The sequence below is a fragment of the Neoarius graeffei genome, chromosome 7 (assembly GCF_027579695.1).
Source record: "Neoarius graeffei isolate fNeoGra1 chromosome 7, fNeoGra1.pri, whole genome shotgun sequence".
Classification (NCBI taxonomy): Eukaryota; Metazoa; Chordata; class Actinopteri; order Siluriformes; family Ariidae; genus Neoarius; species Neoarius graeffei.
In genome coordinates, this window is record NC_083575.1 from 73,110,900 (window position 1) to 73,138,716 (window position 27,817).

The window sequence follows — 27,817 nt, forward strand, 5'->3', positions numbered from 1 at the left end:
GAACGAAAAGCAAAAGTTCTCATCCCCTCTCATTATCTGTAGCCACTTTATCCTGTTCTACAGGGTCGCACGCAAGCTGGAGCCTATCCCAGCTGACTACGGGCGAAAGGCGGGGTACACCCTGGACAAGTCGCCAGGTCATCACAGGGCTGACACATAGACACAGACAACCATTCACACTCACATTCACACCTACGGTCAATTTAGAGTCACCAGTTAACCTAACCTGCATGTCTTTGGACTGTGGGGGAAACTGGAGCACCTGAAGGAAACCCACGTGGACACGGGGAGAACATGCAAACTCCGCACAGAAAGGCCCTCGCCGGCCATGGGTCTCGAACCCGGACCTTCTTGCTGTGAGGCGACAGCGCTAACCACTACACCACCGTGCCGCCAAAGCAAAAGTTGATTTTTTTTTATTATTATTATTTTTTAATTAAGCAGTGGTATTAATGACTGTCCTAAATGGCATAACTGTCTTGGCTTAACATTAATTACTAATTGTCTTGGGTTTGGTGGTTTAGTTCAGGTTCTGCTCTCTGGATTCTATTTGATCTAGGATGGGATGATAATATAAGCAATAATTAGGTCTTAATTATAGAAATGTACATTTCCTAAGGAATGAAATACATAGAAGATATCACACGGTTGCGCAAAGATATGAAGTTTATCTTTGAGTGGGAAATGTATATTTCACGAGTGAGTGAACGAGTAATATATTTTTCAACACAAGAAGATAAACTTCATATTTTCGCACCACCATGTAATGTTCTTTATGGACACGTCCACAAAAAATAAATACACAAGTTAACCAAAATAATTTTAATTTTGAACTGGTCCGCCATTTTGACAACATGCATCAAGTCAGTGGGAAAACACTGGGAATGATGTCATCGGAGTGAAATATTGGAAATTATTATACATACAGGACACTTTTTCCATGGAATAAAAACGTGTTCTATTTCCTTCTAGCAGGTTTCATTCATTTGGTTCAATAGCATGCAATATTGTTAGCATATCACTTATCCTACGTGTATTACGTCACTCTACCCAATGGAGAATGAGCGTTGAATATGGTTTACGATTTGCATGGTTGTCAAGCCAACATGACATCACACTTCGCGGACATATAACTTCTGCACTAGCGAGCGACTGTGACAATTTGTAAACAAACATGGCTGCTAGGTTTGCTTCGTTAAATACGGAAGATTTTAAGAGAATTTTGAAAGAGAAAGATGCGTTGAACACCCGAAAGGAATGTGCATGTATTATAATAATAATAATGATAATATTGGCTGGCTTTTTTTCATGGTATATCAGATATATTCCATTCAGCTAGCATGATATTGTCTTCGACTCGTTCAATATCATGCTAGCTGAATAGAATATATCTGATATACCACTCAACGCCAGCTAATATTATTTAAATATGTCACTCAGATCTGCTATGTATTTCATTTGAAAAATGAGTTTTTCAACACGAGAAGATAAATTTCACATCTTCAAGCTAATGTGTGACTTTCTTTTTATTATATAGACATATTCACAAATAAAAAGTACCCAAATTTATCAAAAACAATTCATCGATTTCCTCATGAGTGACGATACTGGAAAATGTTGCTCAATGTCGCGGATGTAGTTCATATGAAAAACACTTTTTTATCTATGTAATAAAATGCATTTATTCCAATCTGGAGCTGATGAAATGAATATACACTCTGTAAACGATGTTTTGTGGTAAATGTTAACAAATAAATCCTGGATTTGGGAAAGAAACAACAGTGACACTGCCTGTCATATTTGGCATAAACATTGTAATTGTTAAATACAGTTCAGCGTATAACACAAAGCTGTTTCTAACATTTCTGTGTTATAACTCATTTTTGTTGTTTGAAATGAGACATGACTTTAGGGATAAATATCTGAGCCAATCAGCGTTGCCATTCTTATGGCGGACCAATCAGAAATCACTTCCTTGTTCTGAAACGCACCACTCGTGCTCCTGGAATGAGACCATGCGGACGGACAAAGTGCATTTCTTCCTCTTGTTTTTATTTAGTCATAGAGCTCATCCTGCCTGAACGCCTTTAACAGTGTTATAATGTGAACTTGTGTTCTCGCTCATTTTAAGGGAGTTGTAAAAATCTCCATGATAAATCGACCCTTAAATAGCTTTCACATGCGAACATGGACCGAGTGGCTGCGAGCGATGGGATGTCAAGCTCCGCGCGAGCTAAGGTACGTAACCGAATCATGTCTTTGTATGCTCTGGATCTGATTCTATGCAATTCAGTTAAAAATGTTTCTGAATGTTCACCAAGTTTCGCCCTAACCACGCGTTAAGCATTCTGATTGGTTATGAACAGGATATTTTTTTCAAAACCAATAGTTTCATGTCATATTGATCGACATCGCTGGTCCGTCAATGAGAGCGCAGTAATTCTTGCAATTTGTTCGCTTAGTGGTTACTGACGCTGTCCGTTAATGTTTTGTAAAATTGCACGATAGTATTCTGTGTATATTCTATGGAAGAGATTGACTTCTTGTACAACCAATTGTAACCGTTCACAACGTGTCGCATTTGCTTGTGATTGGAGCAAATCTCCGAGTGGGCGTGACCTTAGCAGGACAGCCAGCTGAGTTTTTATGACGATTTGAAAATGGCGGCGAAAGGATTCGCCAGTGGAACTTTATCATGAATACACAGAGAGCAGAGCAGAGCTGTCCAAACGGCATACGATAATTTCCCCTCAGTACTGAAAAAGTTGATAAAGAAACCTCAACTGGAACGCATGTGTTGTTAATAGAGGAACGCTTGGAGAATTTTACGGTGGGGATTTTGAGGCCAAGTTAGCGAAGTTCGTTAAAAATAACAATAAGTGTTTCAGTGGGATAACGTTAGAACTTAAACGCTTCTAAACTGGTGCTAATGCTAGCTAGTCTGTACAGATAACGCGAGATGCGCTACTTTAATTGTTTTTACATTTTCCCCCTGAGTTGTCATGTTTTGGCTTTTTATCCTTGATAAGTGGTGTTATGAACGTATTCCTGACGCGATATTTATTTAAAACTGAAGCGAAAGAAATATCACGGAAGCTATGTCTCTTCTAGCCAGATAGCTAACTTGGATAGCTGTTAGCTACTTTTGCCGATGCGTTCGGTGTTGGGAGCTAAGCGCGAGCTAATGCTAACGCTAATGCTAATCCGTTTCACAGCGCCCAGTCGTTTTGTTTTGGTGGGGCAATGGTTCACTTCAGTGGAGGGTAGTTAGCTTAGCCAGAATATTCAACACAGCTTGTGAATTGAAGTTCCTGTAGTGTTTTTGTTTTTTATTTTTTAACTAGTGTTTTAATATAAAGTGTGTGACAAGAATGGTGCCTTACTGTGGCTCAGATCTGGCTGGATAACATTTGTTATTAAATAGACCAGCTGATCAGGGTTCAGGTCAATAAAAACAGTTCAATAATTTTTTTAAGCTGCCTGTAACGTATAGCCAACTAACTAGCAAGTTATAATATCGACCTGTATTTTAAACACTACTGAATTCAGGTAACTTTATACATAGTGTCATTTTTAACGATTTCTTAATTAAACTGTTGGGTTGGTTGTGTGTTCGTTACGAAGGTGGTTTTATTTTTTAAATCATAGCTTAACTAACCATTTTCAGTTAGTTAAGATTTGACCAGCGAGTATAGGTGAGAGCTGGTGTCTTTCTGTGGGAATTATTATTTTTCCGTGACAGACTCTGGATATGGAAGATCCAAATCCACGATACAGCAAACGACTGGTAGGTAGATTTCCTAATACTCATCCACCTGTCATTACATTAATGGCATTTAGCAGATGATCTTATCCAGAGCAATGTACAACATGCCCAGAGCAGCCTGGGGAGCATTTCAGGGCACTTCAGCCATTCCCTGGTCCAGGGAATTGAACCAGTGACCTTTTGATCCCAAGGCTGCTTCTCTAACCCTTAGGCCGTGTGCATGTAAATGTCATTGATCTCACTGGACTAATTATGTGGGTGCAACTATAGTCACCCTGATTATACTAGCTGTTGCACTCAGTTTAATGGGAAGTCATGGTGTAATGGTTAGAGAAGCAGATTTGGGACCAAAAAGTTGCTGGTTCGATTCCCTAGATCCACAAGAAAAAGGCTGACGTTCCCTTGAGCAAGGCGTCTCACCCCCAGCGGCTCCCCAGTTTGCTCTGTGTATGTTGTAGGTCCCTCTGGATAAGAGCGTCTGCTAAATGCCTGCAATGTAATCACAAATGGATAAAGCAGTTCATGTCTTGTTATATTTGTGCTTAAGTCAGAACTTGAATGTTTGCTGTTTAAGTTTTGGTGTCACTTATGCTAGAATTGCATGGTTTTGATTTTTATTTTTGTCCTTTGACTGAAACATAGAGAGAAAAAATGTAAGCATTGATGCACTTGATTTGCAGTGTAATATTGTGCTTCTTTAAAGGTTTTGTCAAACCTTCCAGGATCTGATCTGTCTGTCATGTTTAATTGGGCTTAATTTTTTTTTTTTTTTTGATCGACTTTTTCACGTCCTGATTGTGAGAAAATACAAGACTAAACATTTGGTTTTTTTCTGTCTTGCTGATTAGGTCTTGTTGCTGGTGTTATTGTTGAGTCCATACTTGCTGTTGGAATGCCAAATCTGTGCACCCTATTGTACACCTGATGATAAGGTTACAAAAACCTAGAAGAAAAATACAAAGAAGTCATGAGTTTCAGGTCAAGTGAGATGAAGGTACAATGCAATACATGCTGTAAGTGGTTTGTCTTTTTTTTTTTTTTCAAAGAGATAGCAGTGGGAATAGGTGCGATGTGATTGGTTGAGCCGGCCATGTGAGCGGAGATGCAGAAGCGGAAGGGGCGAGGAGTGGGAGGGAGGGAGGGGACACTGCAGAGGCAAAGGATCACGAGAGAAGGACAGACCACTGGTCTCGCCACTGAAAAGAAAACGAAGAGAGAGGGATGGAGGACAGGGAGGAGACGCTTACGCTTGTAGATGGTGGTGTGTTGAGGAAACGAGGAAGGAAGAGAAAGAAGGGGGACGAAGATGTGACACTGAAGGTGCGAGGTGTGTAGTGTTTCATTGCCCTCCACAAGGGCTACATTTAGGGGCACTGCAGTCTTAGGCCTCAGACAGAAAGGATCCTAAAAGAAAGAAGGACTGAGATGTGGCTTTGTTTTAGATGGAAAGAGCTGTTTTATCAGCCTTGCTTGCAGTGCTCCAAATTGTGCCATTTGTGTCCAGTGCACTTTCTTTTCAATGTGGCTTTTTTGTTTGTTTGTTTGTTTGTTTGTTTGTTTTTTGCTATATGATGTACTACATTCAGTTAGGTATCCGTCTATGTATTACTGACCCAATAAAGTGGTTATTAAGTGTTGGAAATGTACACAGCCGCATTTGTCCTTTTGCTGTCATCCAAGTAAGAACACAGTGTTCCTGGTGCTCTGTGCAGTCTGCCTGCTTCAGTCTTGCTCGCTGAACTGTGCAGTATAAATGGCTTTGTTTGAAGATGGACACAGGAAATGACTGTTGTAAGGACATGCATAAACAGGTAGCTGTATTTGTGTCTATCCAGCCCACAAAAATGATCAGACTTCTTAAAGAAGCATGCTTAGTCATAGGTCAGTGTATCAGACATAGTGGCACAGTATTTAGTCAGTGTTTTATTAATAGGTCCTTGGACAAAGTGGATTTACTTTTCACTACAACAGTTTAATGCCTTTGGTTCACGGAAATAAGGATCCACTATCCACCTGCAGTCATTGTATAAAACATTTTGCGAGCAATAAAGCTGTGTTATCAGGAACTTTTTTTTTCAATTCGTGAGGTTGTTGCAGAGTCATTGCAGGATTTTGTATTGATTTTCTTCTCTTGTCTCGGTGTTTGAGACAGACTGTGTGATGACATGGCTATTAACATATTCTCTATTGGCCAATAGTGGAAGGAATATCACCATAGCGATGCTTTAGTTCTAAGATTGGGACAGCTTATTACTCATTTATGGGTGGATGTGGGGGATGGAGAGAAAGAGAGGCATCAATCACCCAGTGATGTAAATGCCAAAATAATCACGATGAGACAGGACGTCTTTTTGCAAAAAGCTATTCAGCCCCTTATTTATTTATTTATTTATTTATTTATTTATTAAAAAGTATTTATTTTGCCTGTCTGGGTAAATTTCTCATTTTAAATCAATGACATTTTCATTTCACAAGAATAACCAGCAATTAAAATATCAACATTATAAGTATTGTCTAAGTAAGTAAAAGATGTCCCTTAATTTTAACATGCTGTCTAAAGGGAAAAAAATGTTTGGGTATGCAGTTACAGAAAAATAATCTGTGTCGGGGTGGTGTGTTGTGGCCTTTCACAAAGTGGGGTTTTTATTACCACCTTGATGTGGATTGTTTTCCCATAACAGCATGCCTTGAAGTGTTTTATTTCTTTTACTGTAGTTTCAATTGTTTGTATTTTTGTCCCTCGTTTGATGATAAAGATTTCAGAGTTTTGATGGGAAGATTCCGTGATATAGCCAGTCCTTGTGCTTACAAGATATCTCAACAGTTAGCTAGGCAGACTAAAATGTGCCTTCACCAAAGTGCCACAGAAACCAGAAAGTGTTACGGCTTTGCTCTCTAAACTGTGCTAACGGAAAACTAAAAGAGATTAAATATGGGTGAATGATCACTGTTGAAGCATAGCTCCTGTTTATATGCATACACTTGTGATTGATTTTTGTTTATATAGTTATGATCTTCTAGGGAACTAGCCAGATACTGCTTGTTTCACTAGAAAACATTTGGGGGTGGGAAGTCACAAGAGGGTTGCCTATACAACCAAAGCCTGGAATATCCAAAAAAAAAAAACCTTTCAATGACAAAGCAATGAAAAACACTTTGTTGTTGGTCTTCATGACTTCCAGATTTGGTCCAATGACTTCCAGATTTGGTCCAATTTTGTAAGTTTTTTAAACAAACAAATTTTTTTTATTCATATAAATACATGGGTGATTTATAGAAGATCGCACGCACTGATGGGCCGAATTTCTTGACCAATTTCTCGATAATCACCTCGAGCGACTTGGCAAAATGGTGACCAGTCGCCTCGTCACCGTGAGGACGAATTACAAATTGTGAAAGAAAATGCTGTTCATAAAAGCACTAAAGATATTCCAAAGCTTGGCCTAAAACTATTCAAAGGTAAGGTGGAATTGTGATTTATTTTATCTATTTCAAAGCAAAGGATTTTATGCAAGTCAGCATAGATAAGTGAGACAAGAATGTGCATGCTGCTTTTGAAGTTTTAATTAAATAAAAAAAAAAAGATTAAAAATTTTTTTTTGAAATCACGTGTGTATTTATACTAAAACAATGGTCCGCTTCAGGCTCATTATCCACTTCGTCTCAGTTATTATGCAGCAATATTCACTTTGCCTTTGGTGAATAATTGTTAATTATAATTAATGTTGATTGTTGATGATTAAACTGCGAAATGTACCAGTGGTAGCTGGCACATTTTGAAAAGAAATATCTGAAAACAGAATAGCTAATTTATCACGTTTGTTCAGCAGTCACTTTTTTCATCATCACTACAATGGTACGTTTAGACCAAACGCAGTGAGGGGATTAAAATTTGCTTTGGTTGCCCTGTCAACAATGCTGTCAATTTTGTGGCTGCTCTGTGATGGAAATGAACAAGGTGACTACAAGTTCATTCGGAATGCTTCGTCTTTCAAACTTTAAGGGTCCACAAAGCAAACACACCGGTCAGCTGGTGTCTTTGTGCCAACTGACCACAAATTAACCTCATGAAATTGTTTAAATGTGAAGGTAAGAAATTGATTAATGAAGGAAAATAATGAGCAATTATGATACATGTTTGGTAAGAAAATTGACTGTCTCATTTAAAAGCCATTTGTGTGGTGCTTTTTGTGTTGATGCGAAGAGCTGTGTCAGATTTCACCATGCAGGTTATTCGGGGGGATGTTTGTGTAGGGACACATCAATAATGGGGAAACCCACCACTACAATTATTCATTTCTTCTCCATTGTAAATGGACAGTTTAAATGGAAGTGAAATTTAGATGACTGTGTTCTCTAGTATTCTTTTGAGCGGAGCATTTCTAAATTCTGATTGGTTGCTGCCAAATTGCATCATAGTTCAGTACTTTAATGTTGCCTGGACTTCAGCGTTATTCTGACGCACGTGCTGCCAATGATCATGCCACTGCTCGCCACCAAGAGAGCTTCTGGTCAGTTTGATGCTCTCACCACGTTTCGTGTGAACATAGGGCAAAGCAGAAAATCATGTTGTGTTGCACAGTAGAACAGAGGTGTTTAATGTTTAAATTTGGACTTGACATCGAACGATCTGTCTGTAGGATGTGTAATGGGTTTCTAATAGTTCTTTTTTTCCCCCTCTTCCCAGCGGTCAGGCACGCGGCGACGTTACCATGACGATGGGATCTCTGATGATGAAATCGAGGGGAAAAGGACCTTTGACTTGGAGGAGAAGGTATACAGCGAACGCTTTGGTTCTGACAGACTCAAACGCATGGAAGGCAAAGGTACGTCTCACCTGCACAACTCTGCATCTGCCTTGAGATTTGTATGTGTGTTGTCTGGGTTTGGGGGAAATGGGGACAAATTTTAGATACTTCTAATGTTAGAGTATGTGTCCTCGTGCATGTCTTGTGAACGAGGAGTATGAGGTCACATCTTTGTGGAAAACAGGATTAGACTATTGGCGTGATGCATCTTTCTTGTGTCTATTTGAAATCTATGAACCACACTATAAGCACCGAGATTATATAGAAGATCTGGTGAAGTAGCCTGCGTTCGTTTACTCCAAAAGAAAAGCAGATCAGGATTTATGTGTAATTTTGCTCTGTTATTAACACGTTAATAATTTTCAGTTGAGCTGCTTTAAATGTATTTTATGGCATTGTTATTAATACGGAAAGATTGTGCTGTAAAGGATTAATAATAAATTGTCATAACTGCTTTTACTGCTGTATGATCTCGACCTGAAGGGAGTGAGCATGCGCACATCAGGAAAAGAATCATGGTTTTATTTTGCAAAATTGGTTGAAATTAATTTGTGGTTACACCACTGCCAGAAAAAATGTGGTGTTCTGAATGGTTTTGAGCTGTGACTGTGTGATCAAGTGCAGCACATGGGTGTTAAATTTAGCCTATATTTCAGAACATGGGCAAGCCAGCTGTGATTTAAAAAAAAAAAAAAAATCTTAGTGCTTTGGCCCCTAGACACCAGCCGGATCCCTACACTCTGCTGCTACTACTGGTGGTGGCGCGGTGGTTAGCACTGTTGCCTCACAGCAAGAAGGTTCCGGGGATGGGGGGGCCTTTGTGTGGAGTTTGCATGTTCTTCCTGTGTCTGTGTGGGTTTCCTCTAAGTGCTCCGGTTTCCACCACAGTCCAAAGACATGCAGGTTAGGTTAACACAGGGCAGCCATGGCCTGAAGGTTGGGCTGAAGTGCCCTTGAACAAGGCACCTAACCCCCAACTGTTCCCCGTGTGCTGTAGCATAGCTGCCCACTGTGTGCTCATTGCTCACTTGTGCATGTGTGTGTTCACTGCTTCAGATGGGTTAAACGCAGAGGAAACATTTCACTGTGTTTAAGTTTGTGCTTGAGTGTACGTGTAATAAAGGCTTCTTGTCTCTTACTGGTTGCCTGGCCCCTCTTCCTCTCTGCTCCTGCTCAAGACTGCTGTCTGTCCTGGCTCCCTGTTAGTAGAATGATCTTCCCATCAAGGTCAGAACTGCGAACTCCCTGACCACCTTCAGGCGCAGACTGAAGATTCACCTCTTCAGGCTGCACCTCTCCCTTGCTTCCCTACCCACTCGGTGCGTTTACGTGCACATAGAGAAAATCGAATTTCTGCCATAGCTCGACTGAAATCGAAGTTCTAAATGGCATGGAAACACCTTAGCTTGGCTGAAATCGAACCGAAGTGGATTTCTCGTAATCGAGCTACGTGACCTAGATTATGTGATTGTAGCCGAGCTAATTAGTGCATGTAAACCCTATCGAGCTACGTAGTCGAGCTACTTACTTCAGCACTGCCCCTTCTGGAAGTGACTAGTGACGAGACCACAAGCGGGAAACACAACAGCCTCGGTCGGTATGACAACAGTAGTAGTAGCGAGCAGCGTCCATCTTCTCTCTCTCGATGTTGCTGTCCTCGTCATCGTTCTTCTTGTGAACACGGAACTGATAACTTTGACTACGTTCAGACTGCACCCTGAAACGACCCATATCCGATTTTTTTTTTTTTTTTTTTTTGCCCATATGCGACCTGTATCCGATTTGTTATTGACAATCTGAACGACAGATCCGATTTTTTCACATACGACCCAGGCCGCTTGGATATGTGGTCCTAAATCCGATGCATATCCGATATTTTCACATGCGACTGCAGTCTGACCGGACAGGTCGCATTCATGTGACCTACACGTCATCAACAAGAGACAAACGTCATTATTCTGCATTGGCTAATCCCACCTCTTTGGTGGAAAACAGCAACATTTGTACAGTTTTCAGAATTTAAATAGACTTTTATAGAACTGATCAAGCTAATGGTGGATTTGGTAGGGACCTGGATGTTGATCTGTTAGCCTGATTAAATAAAACAGTTTCTATAACTGATTTATAACTTAAACCATCCTGTATTACAAGATTATAAGATTGTTCTGGAAATTTCCAGTAATTTGACACCTTCGGTCTCATTAGCCGCCGCCACAAAAACCACATCGCCAGGTCTCGCCTCATCTCCATAGCAAACTGCACTGGTGTTTATGCACCTTGAGCCAGCGCTGAGAGAAGTTGCAGAATTCAGCTGGCTATAAACAATCTAAATAAATATTTATAAAAATGTAGAAAAAGTTTATTAATATGACGAAATAAATATGTGCAAATTATTAAGCCTGAATTAAGAGTTTGGTAATACAGCGGCCGTATCCCAAATGACTGCCTACTGAAGCTCGAGTGCACTATATAGAGTTTAAAAATCCATTACTTCCTAGTAACATGTAGTGCACTTGTATAGAAATTAGAGAGACATTTAGGAGTCAACCCTCGTTACCAGGCTACACATTTTCATTTCAGTTCAGAAACAAAAACACACACGAGACCTCACACTTTAACACTAACCAGGTAATTAAAAAAAAAAAGAAATCATTAAACATGAGTGCGCTTTTTTTTTTTTTTTTTATGTATTACGTAGATGTGCTTATTACGTGTCAATTTGCGCATGCGGGACACTTTTGGGTAATTTTCCGTTCATATTGGAGATCGCATACAAGTCTCATATAATTGGTAATGTGAACGGCCTAACAAAAAAAATCGGATTTCACAACAAATCGGATATGGGTCGTTTCAGGTTGCAGTCTGAACGTAGTGACAGTTTATACTCTTGAATAGCTCTTCATGACGACAACCGGAAGTGTACCAACACGATGGGGCGTGTAGCGCCACCTGTGGCTCGGGTGCACAATGTACCTCACACAATAGCTCGATTTCCTTGTGTGCATGTAGGATTGGATTTCTCTGGCACCCCTGCTGGGACCCTTAGCTCGATTACCGACAGTAGCTCGATTTGGATGTGCATGTAAACGCACTGACTGTGTAACTGCGTATCGGTCTAGACCAACCCAGGCTGTGTACAGTCTAGCCTGGGGTTAACAGTGGGAGTTTTTCTGTCTGTCAGTTTGTTTGGCTGTTTGAGTATTGGTACTTCAACAGAATATTACACCAAGTGTTATTCTGTCACGTGTTCAGTTGGCACTAGAGCTTTCTTGTCTAGAAGTTCAGCACTTCTTGTACCTGACTTTTCCACTTGTTCTGTGTCGCTCTGGATAAGAGCATCTGTTAAATGCCATGTATTGTTGCACATGTAGATACAAGAGTTTATGGCTATGGTATGAATTCTGGATAATGTGAAAACGTTGAGCAGTGTTGTACTACGGACTGTTTCAGTATTATTTTTCACACAGATTGAAGGAAGCAAGGCTGCAGGCTGTATTTGGGCCTTATGTTTGACACATGCAGATTAGGTTTTGACCGTTAATATTGGAGTCAAGTATTTCACATGTTTTATGGTGGGGAAGAGATTCACTGATTTGTGGTTTCCTATGTCTTTAAACTTAGAATGACATGAGAATAGGTAAGTCTATTTTACTTGTAACGTGCAGCTGGAATCCACTACCTAATCAACCTGTGGTTGGTTTCCCAAAAGCCTGTGAACGCTAAGAGTATCTTAACTAGGAGAGTGAGTGTTCATTGTGCTGCTCGCTCTACCATTTAATGATGATCTTTGTGCTATGGTGCTTTTGGGAAACTCGGGCCTGGTCAGTCTGATTGGTAAGCCAAGTAACTAGTGTTAGAAAGTGACTAAATGCTTTATTTTTCTACATTTTTGCCACAGCGTGGCAGACCAGATTTTGCCACATCAGCATTCATGCACCTTGTGGTTGCGAAAGTGGTCTTCCTTAAAATGAATAGGATGCCATGCAGTGAACTTGATTTGACATTACCATTAGTAATAGCCAGTTCCTGATGTAGCTCTCTTTTGTGTCACGAAGCCATTTTTCACTGCGGTTCAGGCATATTTTGAGGAACTGCAGTTCTAAAACTATCCAAAACAGGAATTAACAATTTAAATCCGTTTATCTTGCATTAACTTTTTAATATTGATCATGGATTTTGTTTTAAATTTTACCTGCTTTAATGATGTTCTGGTCTAATTTTTTCCATCTTCAGTATGATGCAGGTCAGATACTGGTAAATGCATTACAGTAAACATGTCTGGTAACTTTGCAGTTTTTTGTTATGCAAAACAGCAAACTTTTTTTTTTTTTTGGCGGAGAACCCCCTTTTTGATTAGTGTTAATATTATTGGTGCCAGTTGCTTTGACCTTACTGCCCCAGCCCAGTACTGTGTAGAGCAGTGGTTTTCAAAGTGGGGGCCACGGCCCCCTGGGGGGCCACCAGAGGGCGCTAGGGGGGCCTCAAAGTTGGAGGGATGATTAAAAAAAATTGCGGAAAAAAATATACTTTTTTAAAATTATTAATAAATATATTGTAATATTAGTTTTTTAATCATTATAAAATATAATTAATAATAATAATGCATCATATCGAAACGTTGTTTGCCATGCTCATCTCTCCGATTGCCTGTGACGTTGTGGTTTGCGCCATTTATCAAGCTGCTTTGCTCCTCAAGCTAGCGTATTGCTAGCGCAAAATGGACAGGTTTTTGAAGAAGAGACCGAAGGAACAAACCAACAGCCTTGCTGTGGAGGACACTGCTGCGAAAAAAAAAACAAGAAGTCCTGGCCAACTAAAATCCGCAGGGGTGATAGCGTTCTGGCGCCGCGCCGGATTTCCGGCGTACCGTGGCTGGGGAAAAAAAAAATCTAGTTCGCCCATTGTCCTGTGTCATTCTGAGATGCGCAGATAGACAGTAAAGGGAATTCGGAATTCTGCGCATCTCAGAATGACACAGGACAATGGGCGAACTAGATTTTTTTTTTCCCCAGCCACGGTACGCCGGAAATCCGGCGCGGCGCCGGAACGCTATCACCCCTGCGGATTTTAGTTGGCCAGGACTTCTTGGTTTTTTTTTCGCAGCAGTGTCCTCCACAGCAAGGCTGTTGGTTTGTTCCTTCGGTCTCTTCTTCAAAAACCTGTCCATTTTGCAGCATACATTAAGTATGGCTTTACAGCCATACAGAAAAATGGCCATGATTGCCCGAAATGCGTCCTCTGTCTGGAGACCCTGTCAAACAAGTGCTTAAAACCTTCGAAACTTCAGCGTCACTTGGTACAAAAACATCCGACAGATGCCAAAAAAACAGTAGATTTCTTCAGACGCAAAGAAGAGCATTTGGTCAGGCAATCTGCTGCATTCACCCAGCAAGCTACCATACTGTCCCCGAGCGGGCCCTGAAGGCATCATTTTTAGCCTCGTACCACATTGCTCGTGCTAAAAAACCTCACTCAATTGGAGAAGATTTGATTTTACCAGCCTCCAAAGACATTGTCCGAGAATTGCTTGGTGAGGATGCTGCCAAAAAAATCGATGCTGTCCCACTCTCTAACACCGTGAGCCGACAGATTGGTGACATGGCTCAAGACGTATCTGCTCAGCTGTTGGAGCAGGTGAGAGCCAGCGAATACTTCGCACTTCAGCTGGATGAGAGCACAGATTTATCCAATGAGGCCCAACTGCTTGTGTACATCAGATTTATTTCACAGGAAAGATTTGTGGAGGAAATACTATTTTGTAAAGCACTTGAAAGAAGAACTACTGGGAAAGACATTTTTCAAGTTTTGGATGATTACATAGAGTCTAACGGATTGGACTGGACCCGTTGTGTGGGGGTGTGTTCGGACGGAGCCGTGGCAATGACCAGGAAGATCAGTGGAGTGACCGCTCTCATTAAGTAGAAGGCCCCGCATGTAGTGGCCACACACTGCATGCTCCATCGCGAGGCACTGGTCGCAAAAAGGATGGATAACGAGTTGAATCAGGTACTACAGGAGGTTATACAGTTTATTGTTCAGTGCGAAAATATTTGTTGAAAACATGTTAGTTAATAATATTCTTATGCTAAACAAATGTAACAATTATTGACTTGAATAAAAGTAAGAGAAAACATTCTAAAAGTTGATGTTTCTTTACATATTTTGTAGCATTGTCTGTGGGTTTGCAAAGGGGGTCCCCGGCCAGAAGCTAATGCTGTTTGGGGGCCTTGGCATGGAAAAGTTTGGGAATCCCTGGTGTAGAGGACACTGGTCTCGACTGAGTGGGTAGAACAATCAGAGCTTAGCAATGCAGACACACTGTTCATGTGCATGTCTGACAGATTTGTCTTTTGTCCATCTTCATCTTAAGTTTCATAGGATGAAATGCATCAGTGTGGAAGATGTGTTAAATCTGATGGGTCCAAGGTGACAGGCCAGTATCATACTGATACTCAGTATGGGATTGGTGCATTTTCTTGCAATTAAATACTTTAATTTATTTTAATTTATCTAGAAGTTTTTCTCTATTTCTTTTCTCTGTTTATCTGTAATGATGCTGCTGGAATCTTAATTTCCCTGAGGGAACCCTCTCAAAGGGATCAATAAAGATCTTGTAGATGAAAGTCTTCTGGATTTACCCGGAAATCCGGATATTTGACAAAACTCTTGAAAATCTCCGGTTTTCCGAATGGAGATTTTATATTTTGGGATTTTTCGCGTTCCGTTTCGTAGAAATTTGGTTTTGCGATCGCATGACTTGTTTACGTTCGGCGACAGGGCTCTGCCATTTTTGTAGTCTCGCAATGCTTGCTGGTGTGTACGAGACCTTATATGCTTATATACATACCTCGTCATGTGAACGAGATTTTATCGCGATCTGGTGCTGTAGAAAACACGGTCTTTCTTTTGTGTACCTATTTAATATCAGTTGGATTATTATTTTCTAAACATATATGCAGCATTGCACAAGATGTGACAGCATCACTTTTATACAAGTTTTGACATCCAATAGTGAAAATTCTGAATTTAGAACAATGCACTCCTGAAAATTACTCATTAACTAGGGGAATTAAATTTGATATTTTTGACATGTTAATTGTTAATGTACATGAAAGAAAAAGGCTTAAGTTATAACTTGTTTTAGTGAAAATAAGTACTAAAATGCGCTAGAATGCAGGGTTTTGTGTGTCATGTTATTAAAATTTTTCCGGGGACATTGCGCCCCCCCCAATCTTAGTTTGACTTTCAAAAGTTCAGGGGGTTTTTCTTTGCTCCACTTTCATCTCTATCTTGCTCTCAATTTTTGTGTTTAGTGCTTTCCTGCTTCATAAAGAGAGTATACAAAAAAAAGAGACCAATAACCAGAGTACTGCATGCTCCGGTACAATAACTCATGCATTGGCAAACATTTATTTTTTTTGGAGGTAGAATTAAAAACGGAACTGTGGAACTGAAATCGCCTTGAGTTCCTCTAGTTTGGGGGGGGCCAGGACATTTGAGTCCATTAATGTAAAGACTGGAACCTGGCCCTCACATGCAATGATGCAAACTCCCCTGGTATTAACTTGAACATAGTGGGTCGTCAATTCTACTTTTTAATCAATCAGTAGATTCTGTCCTGTTCTGTTTTGGGACTGTAAGATATAATTACAAAGGGTGAGGATTTTATGTCGCAAATTATTTTTGTTGCCTTTTTTGGAAGTCTGCAACTTGAGATGTTTTGCTGACTGTAGTGCATTTAGTGCTGTAAACAAATTTGTGTGTAATTTGTTTTCTCCAGATTTCACATTTGAGTTCATCCAGAGAAGCGGGCTGAGGGATCCAATCATCTTTGAACGACCAGACGGACTTGGAATCAAGTAATGTATCTTGTTCCATATTCATAATATATAATGCCGTTCTTATACCCTATTTCAAAGAATACTTTAGTGTTTTTGAAGCTAATCTCTAGCTCCCAAAATTGAGCCTTTGGGTGATTTTAGGGGCGCATTTCCTTGTATTGAGAAGGTATACAAATTGGTGGGGAAGTCAAAAAATATATAAGGCTATTTTTGTAAACTGTATCTCTGTTTAACATGTAATAAGATTTGGACCTACTTTAATTTTTTTTTTTTTATTATTATTATAAACTTCTAAACCTCACAGCTGGATGTGCTGCACCTTGACATTTTGCTTTTCTCTAAATTTTGTGATATTTAAATTTGGCTTGTTTTCAGATTTAGTTTTAAGTATCTCTTGCCCACTCTTCCCAACCATCCTTTTTTTTTTTTTTTTTTTTTTTATAAATTCGTATGATGACAGAAGCTGCAGTGTTCTATCATTTGTTCAGAATGTATTTTCTATGGTTTTTCTTTAGAATGCCAGGTCCAGACTTCAGTGTGGGTGATGTGAAGATGTTTGTGGGTAAGGAATTGACACATTTTATTAAACTTGGAAAAACAATTTCCTTTTGTGTTGTACTGGAAATAGGTTGTAACATGTTAAAGCAGTGTTTTTCATAAATACCAATACTGTTAATAATGAAAAATAGTAGTAAACCCATTGGTATTAATTTTAATATGTGGCACAAGCTACTTCCGGTAAAATCGTGTGCTCAGATTGGTTCCTTGGTGGGCGGTATTTTCCCATAATGCCCATGGGTGATTACAGACTTCCTTTCCAAGGCGCTGACTTTCAATGTTGCAAAAAACAAATAAAAACAAAACGACAAAAAAAAAGATTAATTGGAAATCAAAACTGAATCAAAAACAGCCGAAGCACGAGACAAACGAATTATTCAAGAAATGAGCATAGGAAGAGCATTCAGAAACCGCTAACAAATTCAGTTTTGAAACCACTAGCCGTTTATTCTGCATGCGTGACTCCCCTATGTTACAAATATGTGACTGAAAGCAGCGTCACGCCTCATTTATAATAACTGTAGATTTTAATCTTAGAAATAAAAAAGCCATATAATAAACTGTTAACTTTGCTCTGTCTTGACAGGAAAATATCAGACCTCTGTCTTTTTGTACAGACCTCACCTACGGCTCGGTCCGTACTGTCAAGACCTCGTGCTCAGTTAATAAGTAGTTAGTAAAGATAATAGGAGTTGACTGTGTCATCGCCCCCCCGGGCCGATACCGGTTATTGGTTAGGCAACGTTTAATATTAGAACATTATAAAAAGTACTTTGAATAAAAAGGTATAAATGTGGGCGAAATATGATGGTGCATTGTGCTTTTTGCCAACTGCGTTGTTCAACCTCGACATCATCTTACCTTTCCTGAGTGCAAGTGAATGCATGTGCTGTTTCATTCCTGTTTTTCACCAACATTGAAAAGCATGATTGATTTGGATTTACTTGACGTGGTCCACATTTCTACCAATCCAATAGCACTGTGGGTGGGACATAGACAGACTGCAGAAGTTTTATTTTTTTATTTAAAAAAAATCGTGTCTGCATCAGATTTATGTGTTCATTAAAAAAAAAAAAAAAGACCGCTTATCAGCAAGTAAACACGTTCAAGTGCCAATTCCGATAATTAGAACCGAGCTGAATGTCTGGTCATAATCGGTTGACTCCTAAAAGATAATTAAATGCTTGATCTCATTGTGCCAGTATGAGAATGCCAATCCCTCTCTATGGTAGGCAGTCGGCGAATGATTGACGTGATGGATGTGGCTACTCAGAAGGGCACAGAGATGTCTATGGCTCAGTGGAGGCGATACTATGAGACCCCTCCTTCCCAGAGAGAGAAGCTGTACAATGTCATCAGCTTGGAGTTTAGCCACACCAAACTGGAGAATTTAGTCAAACGACCTGCAACGGTTTGTGCACGCAGAGAACTGTATTCATGTTCAGATTGTTTTTCCTTTTTCCCAATTAGCATGGTTTTCTCTTGTCTCCCAGGTGGACATGATAGACTGGGTGGATAATATGTGGCCACGGCACTTAAAGGAAAGGCAACGAGATTCCACCAACTCCATCCTTGACATGCAGTACCCGAAAGTGCAAAAGTAAGTGAAAGTTACATCTGGCTTGTCAATTGATGTTATACCACGGCATGTTGAATTCTGGAATCTGGTCATTAGGTGTGCATTATTTCTGTATAGTCACATGGACAGTAGTCACGTAATCTAAAACTAATAATGGATTGTTAAAATTTGTGCAACAAATAAACAATGGTTATGGTGACCCTTATTTTGTTAGGAGACATTTATGGAAAGGGTTTACTTAACATTTATTGAAGTAACTGTCAGTGCCATCTATGGTGCTTTGCAAAGTCTTCAGGACAGAGGAGTTCGTGTTTTCTGGTTTCTCAGTAAAATGACAAGTGTTTTTTGAGTGAGGGAGATGCTGGTGAGGGAATGTGTTTATTATGGCTCTAACATAAATAACAGGCTCTAACTTGCCTCACAGATGTTCCACAACATTAAATCTAACTATAAACCATTAAAATGTGTGGTGTTAATTAATAAATTAAATTATTGATGTCATGATGGTACTGCGAATGGCTGCCTCAGTGTGTTGGTGCACATTGTTTTATTTTGTTTGTAAACTCAGTTCACTGCTGCAATACTCAAATCTCTTTCACTGGAGGGAGAGCTCTTGAACATTAGGAAAACAACTCCGGTGGACTTATTACCAACTTTTCTGGTGTCCTCTGTGAAATTATTGAACATTCTGGTCAAAGGTGCTCTCACCTTTGTCTCACTTAGTGAGACACCAGAGGAGAGGGAAATCCACTGGCTTGAGTTTCCCAAAAGCATCGCAGCACAAAGGTCTCATTTAAATGGTAGAGTGAGCAACACAATGAACACATACTCTCCTAGTTAAGATGCCCTTAGCGTTAGGAGGCTTTTGGAAAACCTACCCCGGTGAGCTTATGCACCTCCGTCGGCGTGGACTTCGCACTCCGCTATCTGCGATTTCTCTCTCAAGTGTGCGCTCATTGTGCAGTAAACTGAACGAACCCCAGCTGCTGGTGGGGAGAAACGGGGACTTTTCTGTATCTTCCGTTTTATGCTGCACAGAGACGTGGCTATATGGACTCATACCGGACTCTGCTCTGCAGCTGGCTGGCTTCCACCTTTTCAGAGCCGACTGTAATATGGATCTCTCTGGCAAAACAAAGGGTGGTAGAATCTGTTTACAGGAAAGACAGCAGGTGGTGCAGTGATGTGTTGGTGATCCTGCAACACTTCTCCTGACCTGGAATAATTTTTCATTAAGTGTAAACCTTCTATTCCCTGCATGAGTTAGCTTCATTCATTCTGGTCAGTGTTTACATTCCATCGCAGGCCAACATGCAGGACACACAGTGCATGCTGGCCGACCAAATACCAGGTGTGGAGCAGACTAACCCGGACTCCCTAGTTATTGCCCTTGTTGACTTTAACAAAGGTAACCTCAGCCACAAACTACCCAAATACAGTTTATTAAATGCCCAACTAGAGAGGAGAATATTTTGGATCACTGCTACACTCCAGTCAATAATGCCCATCACGCCATCCCCTGCGCTGCACTGGGCCACTCTGATTTACATAATGGTCCACCTGATTCCTGCATACAGGCAGAAATTAAAGCTGAGAAAAGCTGTAGTGAGGACCTCAAATATGTGGAGAACCTTCAGGTGTGCTTGGACTGTACAAACTTGGATGTGTTCAGGACTGCTACCAATAGTCTGAGTACACAGAGGCTGTGACATCCTACATCAGCTGCTGTGAGGACTGCTGTGTTTTGTCACGAACCAGTGTGTTACAATAATGACAAACCGTGGTTCACAGATGAGCTCAGACAGCTAAGGTTGCAAAAGGAGAAGCGTTCAGAAGTGGGAACAGGAACAGGTTTAGCAAGGCAGTCACTACGTTTACATGCACATAGAGAGAATCGAATTTCTGCCGTTGCTCAACTGAAATCGAAGTTCAAAATGCCATGTATACACCTTAATTCGGCTGAAATTGAACCAAACTGGATTTCTCGTAATCGAGCTACACGACCTAGATTATGCGATTTCTGCCGAGCTACTTGGTGCATGTATACCCTATTGAGCTACTTACTTCAGCACTGCCCCTTCCGGAAGTGACAAGACCACAAGGGAAACACAACAGCCTCGGTCGGCATGACAACGAATCATGACAACGGCATGAATCTTTTCTTTTTGTGGCATTGTTTGCACTGTTAAAATTTAGCTCACTTACTGTATCACCAAATACATCTGTATAGCTGTTGCATAGCTGTGAATTGTGTCGAAAAAACAACCTCGGTCGGCATGACACTTCACCTTAGCCGCCCACTTTATTAGGAACACTTCTGTTCGTACATACAAACTACAAACACTCTTCTTAGAGTTTAGAGTTTATTTTATTTTTAAAAGGGAGAGTGTACAAATTAAACATTATCCTTGTGGTCAGGACAGATGTCTGTACCAGGTTATAGCAGTGCATGCTAATTTCCGCCTGTAGTCACTTTGTTTATACTCTTGAATAGCTCTTCTTCATGACGATAACCGGAAGTGTACCAACATGATGGGGCGTGTAGCGCCACCTGTGGCTCGGGTGCACAATGCACCTCATAACAATAGCTCGATTTAAACACTGTGCATGTAGGATTGGATTTCTCTGGCACCCTGCTGGGACCTTCAGTTCGATTACCGACAGCAGCTCGATTTGGATGTGCATGTAAACGTAGTCAGTGAGAGAAGCTAAACGACTGTACTCTGAGAAACTCCAACACCAGTTCTCAGCAAACTGCTCTGCCTGGAAAGGGCCCAGACAGATCACTAACGACAAACCTTCAGCTCCCCATTCCAACGACTTGCACCTGGCCAACCAACTGAATGAGTTCTACTGTCACTTTGAAAGACAATGGGACTGTCCTGATCTCATCCCCTGTGATTCAACACTCCAACTCCTCCCCACCACCCCCACCTCTACTGCTGCCGAGGCCTCTCATCCTGGAGGCCCATCCACTCACCACCACAGCCTTGAACTCTCTCCATTCTGAAGAGGGACATCAATAAGCTCTTTAAGAAGCTGAACCCCCGCAAAGCAGCAGGTCTGGACTCTTGTCTCACTCAGTGCGTTTACATGCACATAGAGAAAATCGAATTTCTGCCGTTGCTCGTCTGAAATCGAAGTTCTAAATGGCATGTAAACACCTTAGCTCGGCTGAAATTGAACCGAACTTGATTTCTCGCAATCGAGCTACACGACCTAGATTATGCGATTTCTGCCGAGCTACTTGGTGCATGTAAACCCTATCGAGCTACGTATTCGATCTACTTACTTCAGCACTGCCTGTTCCGGAAGTGACGAGACCACAAGCGGGAAACACAACAGCCTCGGTCGGCATGACACTTCACCTTAGCCGCCCACTTTATTAGGAACACTTGTTTGTACATACAAACTACAAACACTCTTCTTAGAATTTAGAGTTTATTTTATTTTTAAAAGGGACAGTGTACAAATTAAACATTATCCTTGTGGTAAAGACAGATGTCTGTACCAGGTTATAGCAGTACATGCTAATTTCTGCCTGTAGTCCCTTTTTGTTTATACTCTTGAATAGCTCTTCTTCATGACGACTACCGGAAGTGTACCAACACGATGGGGCGTGTAGCGCCACCTGTGGCTCGGGTGCACAATGTACCTCACTCAATAGCTCGATTTCACAGTATGCATGTAGGATTGGATTTCTCTGGCACCCCTGCTGGGACCCTTTGCTCGATTACCGACAGCAGCTCGATTTGGATGCGCATGTAAACGTACTGACTGTTTACCCTGAAGCACTGTGCTGATCAGCTGTCTCCAGTGTTCAGACATCAGCACCTCACTGTAGACATGCCATGTACCAGCATGCTTCGAGGCCTCCGCCATTATCCCTGTCCCCAAAAAGCCAAGGATTAAATGGCTACAGAAGTCAGGGCAATGGGTCTGTAGTTATGAAATCCTTCGAGCACCTTGCGCTTTACCACCTTAAAGCCATCAGTCAGTGCGTTTACATGCACATCCAAATCGAGCTACTGTCGGTAATCGAGCTAAGGGTCCCAGCAGGGGTGCCAGAGAAATCCAATCCTACATGCACCCAAGGAAATCGAGCTATTGTGTGAGGTACATTGTGCACCCGAGCCACAGGTGGCGCTACACGCCCCATCGTGTTGGTACACTTCCGGTTGTCGTCATGAAGAAGAGCTATTCAAGAGTATAAACAAAGTTATCAGCAGTGTTGCCAGATACTGCTGACGTTTTCCAGCCCAAAACATGTTCAAATCCGCCAAAATGCACTTAAAACCGCCCAGTCTGGCAACACTGGCAGTTCCGTGTTCACAAGTTCCGTGCTCAGACTGTATGGCTACAAACTGTCCTGCGCAGACCACTGTTTTGTAAGACAACTTATTTTGCACAATTGTATATTTTTCTAAAGTCCATTTTTTGCTTACAATTTAACTTATGTCTTAATAAACGCACAAAAAGTTCAATTGTTTTGTTTTTATTGACATTCTTCAGATGTTGGATGGATGTGTGTGTATGTGTGTATAATTTTTTATATATATATATATATATTATATATATATATATATATATATATATATATATATATACACACACACACACACACACAAATACAATGACTTGTTTATGTACACAATTCACAGCTATGCAACAGCTGTACAGATGTATTTGGTGATACAGTAAGTGAGCTAAATTTTAACAGTGCAAACAATGCCACAAAAAGAAAAGATTCATGCTGTTGTCATGATTCGCTGTCATGCCGACCGAGGCTGTTGTGTTTCCCGCTTGTGGTCTCGTCACTCGTCACTTCCGGAAGGGGCAGTGCTGAAGTAAGTAGCTCGAATACGTAGCTCAATAGGGTTTACATGCACTAAGTAGCTCAGCAGAAATCGCATAATCTAGGTCGTGTAGCTCGATTCCGAGAAATCAAGTTCGGTTCAATTTCAGCCGAATTAAGGTATATGCATGGCATTTTGAACTTCGATTTCAGTCGAGCAACGGCAGAAATTCTATTCTCTCTGTGCATGTAAACGCACTGACTGACCCACTCCTGGTCCCCATGCAGTTTGCCTACAGACCCAACAGATCTGCAGATGATGCTGTCAGTATGGCTCTTTGCATGCTCTTGTGACGAGGCTTTCGCAGATAGCTTTTCGCAGACAGTTGTAATTTATCGTTGAGCGGGGAGTAATAGGCGTGCGCGATGTTATTCAACTGCCACAACGCAAGGGGGCGCAAAATCGCTAGGAGTAGTTGGTGGGTGTGGTTAGTGGAGTGTTTATCCTCCGGTTACTTATAATGACTAGAACTGGAGTCGTATAGATGTACGTACTTCCTCACTTCCTCGATCAACCGCTCTTCGTGCTGCTCCATCTTCGCTCGTGTTTTTAAAAATGGCGGTCATGAAAACAAACCAAACCGGGAAAGTATGGAAGCGGAAGTGCGTGTACAGCGGATGTAGAGTGGACCAATCGGAGCCCTCTTGTCTGCGAGGCTGTCTGCGGTGGTCACAATTTTTGGGAGGTGCGCGCAGAGCGTCTGCGAAAGGGGGGGGGCTTCGCAGACGCCATCTGCGAGGACTGGGTTGTCAGCATAAATTGGCCTTAAGAAAGCACAGCACAGGATTTACTTCCTGCTAGGGATGGCGAAAACTAAAAAATCTTGACCGACCACCGAGCCTCATTAGCCGGTTAAAGTCGGTTAACCTATGAGTTTAAACAGGGATGCAAACGGCGCGCCTTTTGGCGGATGCCGCCTTTTTCATGGCTGAATCGTGCAGATCCTTTTTTTTTTTTTTTTAGGGGGACGTTGGAGTGTCTGAATAATTTCATCAGAGTAAATTCTGTATTAAAATTACTAAATAAGCAAATGCCGTTACAGTCCATGAAAACATAGGAAGTATGAGAAAGTATGATTTACTGTTTTCTTCTCATACTTCCTATGTTTCATGGACTGTAACGGCATTTGCTTATTTAGTAATTTTAATACAGAATTTACTCTGATGAAATTATTCGGACACTCCAACGCGCCCCCCCCCCCCCCCCCCCCCCCCCCCCCCCCCAAAAAAAAAAAAAACGGATCCGCACGATTCAGCCGTGAAAAAGTCGGCATCTGCGCCTTTAGTTTGTGTGGTGAGATATGATCTGCAATAACATCCATTGTTGGCTACAGACCGAAACATACTTCAGAATGCACTGGCCAAGGCAGGACTAAACTCGATCTGCCTTCTAATAATAATAAAAAAAAAAAAAAAACAATAGTAATTTGTAAGCTAAAAAGCCTGTGTCTACACTTTTCTTTCGCCGAGTGGCAGCTGTCTTCAACTGGGGTGGGAGGGCGGGACATGACTGAATGGGTGTTTCTGATTTGTCAGCTGTCGTCCTTACATCGCATGGCATGCCCCAAGTGTTTACAACACAGAATTCCAGGTTCTCCCGCTCTCCAAAATCGGCAGCTTCAAACGATTTTTTTTTTTTTTTAACCGACAACCAAAAAAAATTTAACCGGTTGACATTGATTCGGTCAACCACCGGTCATCGGTTAACATCCCTACTTTCTGCGGCAGTTGAAGTTTGATCTGCCAAAGGCAATGATGGTGCACTTTTACACCACTATCATTGAGTCTATTCTCACCTCCATCACTGTCTGGTATGCTGCTGCTACTGCCAGGCACAATGGCAGACTGTAGCGCATCATTCACTCTGCTGAGAGGACGATTGGCTGCAACCTTACATGTCTTCAGGACCTGTACGAGTCCAAGACCCTGAGGAGAGCAGAAAGGATTGTGGCTGACCCTTCTCACTCTGGACGCAAGCTTTTTTTAAATTGCTTCCCTCTGGTAGGAGGTTGTGGTCCATTAGAACCAAAACCTCAGGCCATAAGGCCAGCTTTTCCCCCCCACTGCAGCTGGCCTCATCAATAGGGTCAGAGACCCCCACTGACTCCTAGCCTCACACTTTCAATCTGTGACATTAATGTACTTCCTCTAGTTAAAGAGAATTTAAAGAGAAAAATTACTTTTTTTTTTTTTTTTTTTTAAACTTCATGACAACACCACATCTCAAAGTTGGGACAAGGCCATGTTTACCACTGTGAGACATCCCCTTTTCTCTTTACAACAGTCTGTAAACGTCTGGGGACTGAGGAGACAAGTTGCTCAAGTTTAGGGATAGGAATGTTAACCCATTTCTTGTCTAATGTAGGATTCTAGTTGCTCAACTATCTTAGGTCTTTTTTTGTCGTATCTTCCTTTTTATGATGCGCCAAATGTTTTCTATGGGTGAAAGATCTGGACTGCAGGCTGACCAGTTCAGTACCCGGACCCTTCTTCTACGCAGTCATGATGCTGTAATTGATGCAGTATGTGGTTTGGCATTGTCCCTGAAAGAGACGTCGTCTGGATGGGAGCACATGTTGCTCTAGAACCTGGATATACCTTTCAGCATTGATGGTGTCTTTTTAGATGTGCAAGCTGCCCATGCCACACGCACTAATGCAACCCCATACCATCAGAGATGCGGGCTTCTGAACTGAGCGCTGATAACAACTTGGGTGGTCCTTCTCCTCTTTAGTCCGAATGACACGGCGTCCCTGACTTCCATGAAGAACTTCAAATTTTGATTCGTCTGACCACAGAACAGTTTTCCACTTTGCCACAGTCCATTTTAAATGAGCCTTGGCCCGGAGAAGACGTCTGCGCTTCTGGATCATGTTTAGATACGGCTGCTTCTTTGAACTATAGAGTTTTAGCTGGTAACGGTGGATGGCACGGTGAATTGTGTTCACAGATGATGTTCTCTGGAAATATTCCTGAGCCCCAGGGGTGATAGCGTTCCGGCGCCGCGCCGGATTTCCGGCGTACCGTGGCTGGGGGAAAAAAGAAAAAAAATCTAGTTCCCCCATTGTCCTGTGTCATTCTGAGATGCGCAGATAGACAGTAAAGGGAATTCGGAATTCCCTTTACTGTCTATCTGCGCATCTCAGAATGACACAGGACAATGGGCGAACTAGATTATTATTTTTTTTCCCCAGCCACGGTACGCTGGAAATCCGGCGCGGCGCCGGAACGCTATCACCCCTGTGAGCCCATTTTGTGATTTCCAATACAGAAGCATGCCTGTATGTGATGCAGTGCCATCTAAGGGCCTGAAGATCACGGGCACCCAGTATGGTTTTCCGGCCTTGACCCTTATGCACAGGGATTTTTTCCAGATTCAGAGAATCTTTTGATGATGATATGCACTGTGAATATGTTCAAACTCTTTGCAATTTTACACTGTCAAACTCCTTTCTGATATTGCTCCACTATTTGTTGGTGCAGGATTAGGGGGATTGGTGATCCTCTTCCCATCTTTACTTCTGAGAGCTGCTGCCACTCCAAGATGCTCTTTTTATACCCAGTCATGTTAGGCTACATCCACACGACAACGGCAACGAGATGTTATTTAAAAAAATATCGCGTCCAAATGGGCAACGATCAGTAAAATATCAGGTCCATATGGCAACACAACGCTTGCTGAAAACGATGCAATACACACGCCACACCTCTAGGGGCGCTGTAAGACGGTCCCTTCGGAGACACCAGAACAATGGAAGTAGTAAGGATGCATGCACAAACTATTATGCGCGAGACTTCATATTAGCCACAAAGTCAGGAAAATCTGTTCGTAAAATTACGTTATAATGACCAAATACAATGAAAAGTATTTTTCCAGTCTCACCTGTGAAAGGTAATCCCATGTGATCTCGTTTGGATGGTAAACCTGTTGGTACAGTTAAACGCAGCACATGAACGAGGCATCTTTATTCTCCGCTTTGACTTATCCAATATGGCGGCGAGGATGACGTATGATTCTACGCGGAAGGCGGCGTCTTTAATGGTCCAGAATAAATTGAATGTTACACGTTGATGGATTAATTTGTTCTTCTACGCCCTTTTTGAGGAATGTATTGTAGGACTTAAACCCACATCTGAAGAGGTGAGATCGCTCCTTTTTTTTTTTTTTTTCCCTATTTTTGCTGGCGGGATTGACTCTGCCCTAAGGGCGGTCGTCCCCCCCCCCCCCCCCCCCCCCCCCCCCCCTCTCTCTCACTTTGCACCATTACACAATAAATATTCACAGTGAAAATATTTTGTTAGCGCGTTTCATGAACCAAGTTATAGGATTTGTTGACAACTCGCATCGAGTTCGTTACACTTCTACCCGGCGTGAAGCACTGACAGTTATGTGGTTGTGACGTCATCGTA

At 41.5% G+C, this 27,817-nt stretch overlaps 1 protein-coding gene across 6 annotated transcripts in view; it reads left to right on the forward strand.

Moving 5' to 3' along the window:
- Window positions 1-1,993: 1,993 nt before the first annotated feature.
- The window catches only part of kdm2aa (lysine (K)-specific demethylase 2Aa), a 42,442-nt gene continuing 16,618 nt past the window's right edge, over window positions 1,994-27,817 (forward strand). For 2 of the 6 annotated variants that reach the window (XM_060926379.1, XM_060926383.1), the window contains exons 1-6: window positions 1,994-2,238; window positions 8,454-8,592; window positions 16,355-16,433; window positions 16,931-16,977; window positions 18,206-18,384; window positions 18,467-18,573. In XM_060926379.1, coding sequence (XP_060782362.1) covers window positions 2,188-2,238; window positions 8,454-8,592; window positions 16,355-16,433; window positions 16,931-16,977; window positions 18,206-18,384; window positions 18,467-18,573 — 602 coding nt within the window. In that variant the 5' untranslated portion in view covers window positions 1,994-2,187. Of the gene's footprint in view, window positions 2,239-2,300; window positions 3,788-4,614; window positions 4,780-8,453; window positions 8,593-16,354; window positions 16,434-16,930; window positions 16,978-18,205; window positions 18,385-18,466; window positions 18,574-27,817 lie in introns of those variants that run through there. The other 4 variants (XM_060926385.1, XM_060926381.1, XM_060926382.1 and 1 more) reach the window with 4 other exon arrangements.